This window comes from Empidonax traillii, unplaced genomic scaffold (genome assembly GCF_003031625.1).
Source record: "Empidonax traillii isolate 1590-97213 ecotype Southwest subspecies unplaced genomic scaffold, ASM303162v1 scaffold1873:size53570, whole genome shotgun sequence".
Taxonomy (NCBI): domain Eukaryota; kingdom Metazoa; phylum Chordata; class Aves; order Passeriformes; family Tyrannidae; genus Empidonax; species Empidonax traillii.
Genome location: NW_020957066.1, coordinates 1,996 through 14,222, shown reverse-complemented (window position 1 = coordinate 14,222; position 12,227 = coordinate 1,996). Strand labels below are relative to the sequence as shown.

The following is a 12,227-nucleotide window of genomic DNA, read 5'->3' as shown; positions in this document are numbered from 1 at the left end:
GGCGGGGTTCCGGCGGGTGTGCGGCGGCATTTCCTGGCGGCGGCCGGAGGAGCAGGACGATGGTGAGGGACGGGGGGGCTGCGCTGCATCCGGCGGCATCGGGCACGGGCGGGCACCGGGGGGCACGGGGGGACACGCGGGGACACGAGGGGGAACGGGCGGACACGGGGGGACCGCGCTGCATCCGGCGGCAGCGGGCGCGGGGGGGGCACCGGGGGACACAGGAGGACACTGGGGGGCCACGCCGGGGTGGGGGGAGCGTGGCCGGGCCGGGGCAAGCGGCGGGCGGAGGGGGCGCCCCCGGTGAGCGGAGCCCCCGGTGTGAGCGGAGCCCCCGGTGTGAGCGGAGCCCCCGGTGTGAGCGGAGCCCCCGGTGTGAGCGGAGCCCCCGGTGCCGCCGTAGGTGCTGCTGCACGTGCTGTTCGAACATGCGGCCGGGTACGCGCTGTTCGCCGTGCGGGAGGTGGAGGAGATCGGGCTGCAGCTGCCGCAGGTACGGGGCTGGTGCGGGAGAGGGAGAACGGGAGCGAGAACGGGAACAGGAGCGAGAAAGGGGGCGGGGAGGAGCGGGAGCGGCGTGTAACGGGAGCGGCGTGTATCGGGATCGGGGGAAGCCGCGGGGAGGGGCTGCCCTGTTCGGGGGGAACGCTCTGTGTGCCCGGAGGGTCGCAGCGGGGTGACCCCGTGCCTGTCCCCCCCGGGCCTGGCCTGTCCCCCGCCCAGGTGGAGGAAAGCGTCCTCACTCTCGGCAAGTTCCACAACATGGTGAAGCTCGTGGCGTTCTCGCCGTTCCGGTCGGCGCAGAGCGCTCTGGAGAACATGAACGCCGTGTCCGAGGGTGAGTGGGGGTCTGGGGGGCACAGGAACCCCCCCGCGGCCCCCCCTGACCCCCCGATGTCCCGCAGGCGTCCTGCACGAGGACCTGCGGCTGCTGCTGGACACGGCGCTGCCCCCCAAGAGGAAGAAGGTGGTGCTGGGGGTGGGCGATGCCAAGATGGGCGCGGCCGTGCAGGAGGAGCTGGGGGTGCAGTGCCAGACCGGGGGCGTCGTGGCTGAGCTCATGCGGGGTGAGTGGGGACAGGGGGCACCCCGGGGGGCTGTCGTGGGGCTGGGGGGACCATCGGGCGTGTGCTGGGGGTTGTCCTGGACCTGGCCCAGAGGTGTACCCAGTGAACCCTCTGTGGCCGTGCGGTGGCACCTCAGTGCCCACACGGGGCCAGCTCAGTCCTCACGTGGCGAGGCCCTTGTGCTCACAAGGTGACAGCTCTTCCCATGGGCTGACACCTCAGTCCCAGCACAGTGACACCTCAGTCGCTGTGTGGTGGCAACTCTGTCCCTTCCCTGTCCCCATGTGTGACTGCTGGGTCCTACATGGTCGTAGCTCAGTGCCCACCTCCCGTGGCCCCTGTCCCCGTGTCCCGCAGGGATCCGGCTGCACTTCCCGGCGCTGGTGCGGGGCCTCACGGCACAGTCGGCGGCCAAGGCCCAGCTGGGGCTCGGCCACAGCTACTCCCGGGCCAAGGTGAAGTTCAACGTGCACCGAGTGGACAACATGATCATCCAGTCCATCAGCCTGCTGGACCAGCTGGACAAGGACATCAACACCTTCTCCATGCGCGTCCGGTGAGCGGGGGTGGGTTTGGAGGGTCTGGGGGTCCCGTCTCCCCTCGCTTACCGCAGGCAGCCGCTGCTCCGACCGCCTGTACAGACCGGGGAGACACAGCACAGCCCCTGGGGCCACCGGCTGGGCCATGGGCCACGGCGGGGACCTTGGGGGGACACAGGGATGTGGGGGGGACACAGGGATGTGGAGGGGTCATGGGGGTACACAGGTCCTTGGAGGACACAGGGCCTTGGGGAGGGCCTTGTGGGGGGGACACAGGGCTTTGGGGTAGCCGCAGGTCCACGTGTGAGTGCTGAGCCTGTCCCTGCCCTGCAGGGAGTGGTACGGGTACCACTTCCCCGAGCTGATCAAGATCGTCCCCGAGAACTCCATGTACTGCCGGGTGGCCAAATTCATCGGGAACCGGCGGGAGCTGAGCGAGGAGAGCCTGGAGGGGCTGGAGGAGATCGTCATGGACAGCGCCAAGGCCCAGGCCATCCTGGAGGCCTCACGCTCCTCCATGGGTGAGAGGGGCTCTGGGGAGCTCGGGGGTGTCGTGGCTGCAAGGTGGGTTCTTCCGCTCACTTGGTGTCCCCCCAGGGATGGACATCTCCCCCCTGGACCTCATCAACATCGAGAGCTTCTCGCGCCGCGTGATCTCACTGTCCGAGTACCGCCGGGGGCTGCAGGAGTACCTGCGCTCCAAGATGAACCAGGTGGCCCCCAGCCTGTCTGCCCTCATCGGGGAGGTGGTGAGTGTCCCTGGGACCCCTGGGGACCCCTCGGCCACGGAGATGATGTCAGAGTGAATCTGTCAATCCACTGAGCAGAGCTGCTGACACCTCACTGCTGATCCCTGGCCTGGGGGGCTTTGTGTGCCTCGGGGTGGGCTGTGGGACCTGAGGGGACTCTGGGTGCCCTGGGGGGGAAGAGGGGGAGCTCTGTGTGCTCTGGGGAGCTGTGTGTGTGCCCTGGGTGGTTTCTGTATGTCCCTCGATTGTTTCTGTGTCCCGGGGTGGGCTCTGCATGTGTGTGTGTGTGTGTGTTTGTGTGTGTGTGTGTGTGTGTATAAGCCCTGGGGTGGGCTCTGGGGGGGCTGTGGGGCTGAGGCAGCCATAACCCCCCGTGCTGCCCCCCAGGTGGGTGCCCGGCTCATCTCCCACGCCGGCAGCCTGACGAACCTGGCCAAGTACCCGGCGTCGACGGTGCAGATCCTGGGGGCTGAGAAGGCCCTGTTCAGGTACCGCCGGGTGGTCGCGGTGATGGCGGGGCCGGGGCCACGGCTGTGACGCGCCGGGGCTGGCGGGGGTGAGCAGCCGGGCCCAGTCTGAGCGACCACCGCGGCTGCGGGGCCGGCCCGGGGCTCCCCGAGGTCAGCGGGGCCAGGGGGGACTGGGGGAGGGGGCTGCAGGGGGGGCTGGGGGAAGGGCTGTCCCACAGGCCCAGTGGGTGCTGCTGGCAGAGGGGGGCTGGGGGGGCTCTGTCTGGGGTCCCACCCGCCCCTCATTCCCCCGCCCCTCGCAGGGCTCTGAAGACGCGCGGGAACACCCCCAAGTACGGGCTCATCTTCCACTCCACCTTCATTGGGAGAGCGGCCGCCAAGAACAAGGGGCGCATCTCGCGGTACTTGGCCAACAAGTGCACCATCGCCTCCCGCATCGACTGCTTCTCGGGTGGGTCTGGGCACAGGGTGGGTGGGACACACCTGCCAACAGGGGCACCGGTGCCTCCTGCTTCGGCTGCTCCTCGGGGGCACGGCTGGGGGTGGGTTTGGGGCCGCTCTGCCGTGATGGGAACATTTTTCGTCAGCAGCATCTCACACCCGTGTGAATGGTGACTCTGTTGGGCTGAGCAGAGCCGGGGGGTGCAGGGGGGCTGGGGGCCCAGGGGGGCAGGAGGGGGCTGACCCCATCCCCTCCCCAGAGGTCCCCACCAGCGTGTTCGGGGACAAGCTGCGGGAGCAGGTGGAGGAGCGACTGGCCTTCTACGAGACTGGGGAGCCCCCCAGGAAGAACCTGGAGGTGATGAAGGAGGCCGTGGTGGAGGTGAGGAGGGGTTGGGGGGGCCACGGAGAGGGGTGGAGGTGCTGGGGATGAAGAAGAGTGGTGAGGGTGATAAAAGAGATAGAAGTGAGGCTGCAGGGAGGGAGGGAGGGAGGGACAAGGACGTGGAGATGAAGTGCTGGGGAGATGAAGATAGAGGTGAAGGTGCTGGGGGTGATGGAGGAGGTGGAGGTTTCGGTGAGGTGCTGGGGGCATGAAGATGATGGTGAGGGCCCGTGTCGGAGGTGATGTCACTGTGCCAACCTGACCCACTGTGGAGGCAAAAGACTGATTTAATGAGTCTGATCCGACCAGTGCCGGGGGTGGGGACGGGCCCTGGGACCCTCCCCCCGCTGATGCCCCCCTGTGTCCCCCCAGGCTAACGAGGTGGTGGCTGAGGTGAAGAGGAGACAGGAGAAGAAGGAGAAGAAGAAGAAGAAGCGGGAGAAGCGGCGGCTGGAGGCCCTGGCAGCGGCTGCCGAGGAGGCAGAGGAGAACTCGGTGATGGAGACAGAGGTGAGGAGGGGGCTGGGGTGGGACCCTCGTGCAGAGCTGAGGGGTTGCCTGGGCCCCCCAGGGTGGGGGCAGAGCACCCTCTGACATTGGGTGTTCTCTCAGGAGAACGATGTGGGGGCCAAGAAGAAGAAGAAAAAGAAGAAGCAGCAGATGGAGGAGGCAGAGGCTGAGCCCGAGGAGAATGGGCTGGAAGAGGAGGAGGAGGAGGAGGAACCCCTGCCCAAGAAAAAAAGGAAACTCACGGCTGAGCCTGAGCAAGAGGAGGAGGAAGAGGAGGAAGAGAAGAAGAAGAAAAAGAAGAAGAAGAAGAAGGCAGTGGCCTAGGACTTGGAGGAGGATGAGGGAGCAGGGGCTGGAGCAGGAGCTCCATCACACGAACAGACGGACTGACAGACTGAGGAACAGGAGGAGCTGGGGGCGGCCCTGCCGTGTCCCCGCAGCGTCCTGGGCGTGTCCTGTGGCACAGTGGCCACACTGAACTGGGCCACACGGAACGTGTGGTGGCCCCTCGGGGCCTGGGTGAGTCCTTTGGGCACCGGCAGCCCCCAGGCTGTGCCTTTCACGGTGTTGCCCCCCAGCCCCCCGTGTTCCTTCCCTGGGGGGTTTGGGTGCACGTGGTGTATCCCTGGACTGTGGTGGATCCCTGGGCCACGTGTAGACGTGTGTGTCCCTCTGCCTGGGCCGTGCAGGGGGCAGGACCTGCTTGGGCTGACCAGGCCCCAATAAAGGGCTGAGGTTGTTGTTTATCCCTCCTGTGTGGTGTGTGCCAGGGGGTGCCCTGGCTGTCCCCTCTGGCACAGGGACACGATGGCACCGTGGTCACGCCTGAGGCCACTTTATTGGAGGGAAGGAGTGATTTACCGGGTGGGCAGGGCAGGAGCCGGGAGGGGCACTACCCCAGCACTACCCCTCCAGGGCAGCTATCACGGCCTGGGTGAAATCCATGGAGGTGGAGTAGCCCCCCATGTCCGCCGTGCGCACCTGCAAGGAGAGGGGAGGTTAGGGAGGGGCAGGGACCCCGGCAAAGGGGCCCCCCAGCCCCAGCCTGGGCAGTGCCGCCCTGGGACAGGGGCCCTTGGGGACACAGGGAGAGGCTGAAGCCCCCCCATGCCCCACACAAGGTGGGAAGCATCAGACAGCCCACACTGGGTGCCCACTGGCACTGTGGTCTCTGGTTCCAGCACTGTTACCCCTTTTGCAGAGCAGCCCCTCCCCAGGCAGAGTTGCTCCCAAGGAGGGGCTGGGGCTGAGCCCCCCTCCCCCCAGCCCAGTGCCCCTCGACCTGCCCCAGGCTGTGACCCCCCAGGCCGGAGGGAAGCGTTGGACCCTTTATTAGCAAGCAGGAGTTACAGAGCACAGCACGATGACACAGCCCAGCACCCACCCCACAGTGACCCCAGGAGTCATAGGGACCCCTGGGCTCACGCTGGAGCTGGTCCCTGGTCCCAGGAGCCACCAGGACCCCCGGGGTGGCACCGTGGCTGGTCCCAGGAGCCACAGGGCCCTCTGTCCCTGTGCCAGCAGCAGAAAGGGGGAAGGAGGGTGGGGGAGCCCTGTGGTCCCATTTATTGCTAAAAGCTTCATGGGAATGGTGGTCCCACAGTGATGAGGGTCCCATGGGAATGGTGGTCCCATAGTCACAAGAGGTCATGGAATGGTGGTCCCACAGTACTGGTGGTCCCAATGTCCCTGGAAGCTGCCTGTGAGTTTGGGGTGCTGCCCCATTCCCCTCCGTCACCCCAATGGACCCTGAGATCCACCCTGGCCATGGAGTGATCCCTGCGAGGGGAAACTGGGAGTAGGGAGGGACTGGAGTTACTGGGCTGGGCAGGGGGGAGGCCCCCCCTTCTCCCCCGGGGGAACTGGGGCAGCTGGGCAGGGGCAGGGGGGTTGGGGAGGGGTTTGGGGGGCCGAGGCGCTGTGGGGGCTGCCGGGGGTCCTAAGCCCCATAGTGGGGGTGCAGGTTGTCAATGACGGACTTGACGAAGTCGGTGGTGGTGGAGTAACCGCCCAAGTCCCGAGTCCGGACCTGAAAATCCAACACAGGGAGGGGAGAAACGGGGGAAACTGCTGGTGAACGAGGGAAATGTCTCCGAGAGGGAGAGGAGAGGAGAGAGAGGAGCCCCTCGAGTGCCCTGCCAGGGCCCGGGTGGGGAGGGAGCCGTGGAGGGTCCCTCGAGTGCCCTGCTAGGACTTGGGGTGGGGAGAAAGCCATAGAGGGTCCCCCAGCCCTGCCAGGACCTGGGGTGGGGAGGGGGGTCACAGAGGGTCCCTCAAGCGCCCTGCCAGGACCTGGGGTGGGGAGAAGGCCATGGAGGGTCCCTTAGGCCTGCCAGAGGTCCCTCCCTTGCCAGCACATGACCCCGGGGACAAGTGCAGGAGAGAGGAGAGGAGCCAGGATTCCAGCTGGAAAGAGGAGCAGAGCCAGAATTCCAGCTAGAAGAGAAGAGGGGCTGGAATTCCAGCTGGGAGAGGAGCTGAAATTGCAGCTGTAGAGAGGAGAGGAGCCAGAGCCTCGCCCAGGACACAGAGCAGCCCAGGACACAGCACAGTGACACGGTGACAGAGCCCCACACTCACTTTGCCGCCTTTGATCACCTTCTTCACTGCGTCCGAGATCAGGTTGGAGTGGTACTCCAGGCTGGAGGGGAGAGCAGAGGGTCAGCCCCCTGCAGCCCCCCAGCAGCCCCCCAGTGCCCAGCCCAGCACGTACTTGAGGTGCCGCAGCATGTTGGAGGCCGACAGCAGCATGGCTGTGGGGTTGGCGATGTTCCTGCCCACGGCCTGGGCGAAGGGGTGCCGGGCGCCCTGCGGGACAGACCACGGTGAGGGGCCCTGTGCCCCCCTCAGCCTCCCGGCACCCCCCGCCCCCCAGACCCGCTCACCAGCTCAAACACGGCGTACTCGGCGCTGTAGCTCTCCCCGGGCACGACGCCCGCGCCGCCCACCAGCCCCGCCGCCAGGTTGTCCACGATGTTCCCGTACAGGTTGGGCATCACCAGCACGTCGAACTGGTACGGGTTCTGCACCAGCTGGGGGGGCACGGGGGGCATGTGAGGCCCTGCACACCTGGGGGCAGCTCAGCGCCTGGGGGGGCTGGGTGAGCTCCAAGGTCTCCTCCAGAGCCTAACGGAGCTCCAGGAGAGCTGGAGAGGGATTTGGAGGAGGGATGCAGGGACAGGACAAGGGTCCAGGTACAGCTTTTGGGGTTCCAGCTCCAGGGGGAGCATCAGTGGGTGGTGCAGGGGGGCTCACCTGCATGCAGCAGTTGTCAATGATCATGGTGTCGAATTTGATCTTGGGGTACAGCTCTGCCACCTCCTTACAGCACTGCAGGAACAGCCCGTCCCCCAGCTTCCTGCAGAGAGCAAACACGAGGAAGGGTTGGTGGGAAACAGGAATCCTTATGGCACCAGGTGTCCAACAGGAACTGCAGGTGTCCAACTGCAGCTGGGGTCTGTGATAAGTGGGGGCTTCTGGTGCTGCTTTGTTCCTCCCCTCAGCCCCTCTCTCCCTTTCTGCCACCTCCCAGAAGAATGTGCTTTGTCCCAGGTAAACACACCTGGAAGGACTAAAGAGAGCACAACTTCCTGTCTCAAGCACTGTCAAGGCCACAGAAGGAACTTCCCAGGAGATAAACCAGCACAGCAAGAACTTGAGGTAAGCACAGATGGCAGGAATTTATACCAGGAAGGTGCTAATTCCAGGCCTAGCGGAGCTCAGGTTTGGTCAGGTAGTAATGCACTCTGTCAAATTCCCACTGTGGCAAACTGTGGGAAAGGAACTGACTGCTCACAGAGGGCACCCCAAGGCAAGGGAGCATCCCCGTGGGCACCCAGAGCTTGGAGAGAACAGAGGGGGGAGAGGACCTTTGTTCTGGAGCTGCTGCACTGGCTCTGAGTCACCGAGAACTCTGCTCAGCCCCACAGCAGTGTCGTGCTCAGTGGCAGGCCCTGTAACCACTGACATTACAGCACTACAGGAGGTGTTGCAGGGCTGGGCAGCCCAGCCAACCTGAGGGGACAGTGGTGTCCCCAGGGCACTCACATGATGTTGGCCTTGTGCACAGCGGTGACCTTGGCCCGGCCCTTCTTGGTGGCGTAGTCGAAGGCGAACTTGGCGATGCGCTGGGACTTGGCGCGCGTGATGATCTTGAGGCACTCGATCACCCCCTTGGCACTCTGGGGGCACAGGGGGGTCACACACAGCACAGCACAGCACCCCCCGGGCGTGGGCTGGACAGAGCTGCCTCCCCAGGGGCTGGATTTAGGGTGAGGATGATGATGGTAACACGTGGGTGTTGCTCACCCCAAATTAAGGACATTTCAGTGCCCCCTGGCCAGGGCATGAGAATTTGGGGGGAAACAGCCCATAGAATGTCCTGCCCGGTACAGAAACTGGGGGGAGGGAGGGGCAGTTACTGCTGAGCATTGGTCAGTGGGTGGTGGGAGATTGAATGGGCATCACTTGTTCCACCTGGGGTCTGCTCATCTCCCTCTCATTTATTATATTGTATTTAGGTAAGTTATTATGTGTAATGTATTATTTTCTGTATTATATGTATATTATCATTGTATTTTATTAACAATAATATTTGTATTTTAGTAGCATTAGTTAGCATTAGTATTGCTGCTCTTATTATTTTGTTTCAGTTATTAAATTTTTCTTATCCCAATCCATGTTCACCCTTTCTTTCCTGTTCTCCTCCCCCTGGGAAGGGAGAGAGGGGGACTGAGGGCTGGGGTTAACCCAAGGCAACATCCATGTCCCCTTGTCCCTTTTTCCTCCTGCAGCCTCCCCATCCTCATTGGGGTTGGGAGTGTTCATATCCCTAAAACCTCCCCTAATTCCATCACTGGTGCTCCAGGCGGTTCCACACTGTGCTGAGCATGGAATCAGGGAATCACGGAAAGGTTTGGGTTGGAGAGAAGTAGGATCTCATCCAGTCTCACCCAGGGACACCTTCCAGTATCCCAGGTCTTGGACACCACTAGGGATCCAGGGGCAGCCACAGCTTCTCTGGGAAATTCATTCCAGCCCCTCCCCACCCTCACAGCCCCAAATTCCTTCCCAATCTCCCATCTGTCCCTGCCCTCTGGCAGTGGGAAGCCATTCCCTGTGTGCTGTCCCTCCATCCCTTGTCCCCAGTCCCTCTCCAGCTCTCCTGGAGCCCCTTTAGGCCCTGCCAGGGGCTCTCAGCTCTCCCTGGAGCCTTCTCTTCTCCAGGCCGGCCATTCCCAGCTCTCCAGGCTGGCCATTCCCAGCTCTCCAGGCTGGCCATTCCCAGCTCTCCAGGCCGGCCATTCCCAGCTCTCCAGGCTGGCTCCTGCCCCCAGCGCTGCCCCGGCCATGCCCACACCTCGGCCGTGCCCACACCTCGTGCTCCAGGGAGCTGTACTCGCCCTCGGTCTGCTCCCGGATGATCACCAGGTCCAGGTTGTTGTGCCGGGTCTGGTATCCCGGCAGGCTCTTCACGTGCACCACGTTGGCAAACAGGTCCAGCTTCCTCCTGGCAGGGAGGGACACGGGGCTGGGCTGGGGGACACCCTGCAGGACCCCCGGGCAGCAGGGCCACACAGCAAGGAACAGGGCTGTCCCAGGGACTGTCCCCACAACTGATTAATTAGGAATTAAGAGGCCTTTCCCAGTGATTGTCCCAAATAACTCAGTAATTAATAGGCCTTTCCCTGTGACTGTCCCCAATAAGTCATTAATTAGTAATTAATAGGGCTTTCCCACTGACTGACCCCAAAAATTCATTAATTAGTAACTAAGAGGGCTTTCCCAGTGATTGTATCTTATAACTCATTAATTAGTAATTAATAAGACATTCCCACTGACTGCCCCATGTCATGGTTTGATCCAGCCACTGCCTCTCTGGGCAGTCTCTGCCCGCACTCTCCACCAAAACTGTTGTGGTTTTGCCCACCAGCCAGGCCCTGGGGCTGAGGATGGCTCTGTCCAGGTGGATTTCCAGAGAAAAGGCCAATCAGAAGTTTCAGTAACGCCTCTGCCAACGACATTTTTAAGAAAATGGAAGGGAAGGCTGTGGTGCAGTTGAAATTAGGAGCAGGTAAAATTGGCAGCCATGTAGGAGCGGTGGCAGGCCCGAGGAGGGCTGGGGGCAGGCGTGGCACTGAAGCCACCCCTTCTCTCCTGTAGGAGAGCAGAGAGGAAAAAAAAAACCTTTAAAGAAGAACTTGGACAAGATGTGCTGCGAAAGGAATTCCAGAGAGAGAGAGAGAGAGCACAGCTTTCAAGGCCAAAGCTGCAGCAGCAGGAGAGAGAAGTTTGAAGGAGGGGCTGTTTTCCCCCGCTTTCGCTCTCTCCCTTCAGCAGGGAAAAGACTGAAAAATAAATCCCTGCCACTTATGGAAGATTATTGGGGTGAGGAGACTCCCATGTGTCTCATAAAGGGGCTTGTGGATGCCGAGGAAGCTGAGACTCCATGAGAAGCTTGAAATGAAACAGAGTCCTGCTGGAGGCTTGTAGGCCATGGAAAGACTTACACCGGAGCAGAACGGCTCGGGTAGGATGTTGGGATCCGAGTGAGGGATCCATGCTGGTGCAGCTAAATTTGTGGCCCTGAGAGACAGCAGAGAATGGAAGACCTTGTTGTCTGAGAGATGGACTCACGCCGGAACAGTCTATCAAAGGACTGTTCTCCCGTGGGGAGGGACCCACAGGGAACAGGGGTGGACTCAAACGGTAATAGGGGACACTGGGACACCCCTTCTAGGTGCCATCGGTTCACACAGGAACGTCAGGTACCTTCTGGGATGTCCCGACCCATTGGGGGGTCCGAGGCCAGAGTCGGGTCCTCCCCCCGTCCGGGTCGGGACTCCGCGACACAGAAAACAGAGAGAGAAAGAGAAACAGCTCCAGCTGCGACGGAAAGGAGTTGTTGTCCTAGAGGTAACACAAGAAGAGCTCTCCAGTGCTGCAGAGTTATTGAAAAGACCTGGAGCTCTGGAAATGGAACAGAGACTGCTTCTCCTCCTGGACTGATATAGAGGAGGGAGGGGTATTTCTGTAAATACAGAGTGCTTTTACCTAATTAGAATTATTGTAGATGCAGTTCTTTAGTTTTTATCTTGCTAGTAATAAATGTTAATATTATTTTCCCAAATCAGATCTCTTTTGTCTGCATAAGCCTTCTCTCAACTTAGGGTAATTGTGGGGAGGGGTGAGAGAAAAATTGACCCAGAGCACAACCATGACACCCCAATAATAGAATAATTAGTAATTAATAGGGCTTTCCCAATGACTGACCCCAAAAACTCATTAATAACTAATTAAGAGGGCTTTCCCACTGATTGTTCTCAATTACTCATTCATTAGAAATTAATAGGGCTTTTCCACTGATTTACCCCAATAACTCAGTAATTGTTAATAGGACTTTCCCAGTGATTGACCCCAATAAATCATTAATTAGTGATTATTAGGGCTTTCCCACTGATTGCCCCCAGAAATTCAGCAATTAGGAATTAATAGGACTTTCCCACTGATTGGCCAAAAAACTCATTAATTAATTAATAAGGATTATTACAATTATAATTACGTATAATTATATAATTGTAATTATACATTATATATAATTATAACTAATTAATAGGGATTTTCCACTGATTGATCCCAAAAACTCATTAATTATTAATAGGACTTTCCTAGCGATTGTCCCCAGTAGCTCATTAATTAGTAATTAATAGGGCTTTCCCACTGATTGCCCCCAAAAATTCATTAATTAGTAACTAATAGGGTTGTCCTAGTGTTTGTCACCAATAATTCATTAATTACTAATTAACAAGGCTTTCCCACTGATTGCTTCTAAAAATCATTAATTTGTAATTAATAGGGCTTTCCCAGTGATTGTATCTTATTAATTAGTAATTCATAGGGCTTTCCCACTGATTGTCCCCAATAACTCATTAATTTGTAATTAATAGGGCTTTTCCACTAAGTGTCCCCAAAATTCAGAAACTATGAATTAATAGGGTTTTCTCAATGATTATCCCAAAAAACTCATTAATTAGTGATTAATAGGGCTTTCCCACTGATTGCCCCCC

The 12,227-nt window shown here is 60.1% G+C and overlaps 2 protein-coding genes and 2 non-coding genes across 4 annotated transcripts; 3 read left to right on the top strand and 1 right to left on the bottom strand.

The window, feature by feature from the left end:
- Nucleotides 1–9: 9 nt before the first annotated feature.
- NOP56 (NOP56 ribonucleoprotein) lies at nucleotides 10–4,790 on the top strand. Its single transcript, XM_027908900.1, has 12 exons — nucleotides 10–62; nucleotides 404–493; nucleotides 724–838; nucleotides 906–1,067; nucleotides 1,425–1,623; nucleotides 1,940–2,127; nucleotides 2,204–2,355; nucleotides 2,743–2,843; nucleotides 3,128–3,276; nucleotides 3,527–3,648; nucleotides 4,024–4,161; nucleotides 4,264–4,790. The coding sequence occupies exons 1-12, from the start codon at nucleotides 60–62 to the stop codon at nucleotides 4,483–4,485; spliced, it is 1,641 nt and encodes a 546-aa protein (XP_027764701.1). The 5' UTR covers nucleotides 10–59; the 3' UTR covers nucleotides 4,486–4,790.
- On the top strand, nucleotides 3,385–3,458 carry LOC114071167. The gene has a single exon (XR_003574009.1). It is a non-coding gene; the product is annotated as a small nucleolar RNA SNORD56 (small nucleolar RNA).
- On the top strand, nucleotides 3,886–3,954 carry LOC114071166. The gene has a single exon (XR_003574008.1). It is a non-coding gene; the product is annotated as a small nucleolar RNA SNORD57 (small nucleolar RNA).
- A 190-nt stretch (nucleotides 4,791–4,980) lies between the features above and the next one.
- On the bottom strand, nucleotides 4,981–10,954 carry LOC114071165 (isocitrate dehydrogenase [NAD] subunit beta, mitochondrial-like). Its single transcript, XM_027908902.1, has 8 exons — nucleotides 10,933–10,954; nucleotides 9,538–9,764; nucleotides 8,209–8,342; nucleotides 7,417–7,519; nucleotides 7,047–7,193; nucleotides 6,875–6,969; nucleotides 6,742–6,802; nucleotides 4,981–5,142 (listed from the first exon to the last, which is right to left on the bottom strand). The coding sequence occupies exons 1-8, from the start codon at nucleotides 10,952–10,954 to the stop codon at nucleotides 5,065–5,067; spliced, it is 867 nt and encodes a 288-aa protein (XP_027764703.1). The 3' UTR covers nucleotides 4,981–5,064.
- Between the last annotated feature and the right edge of the window lie 1,273 nt (nucleotides 10,955–12,227).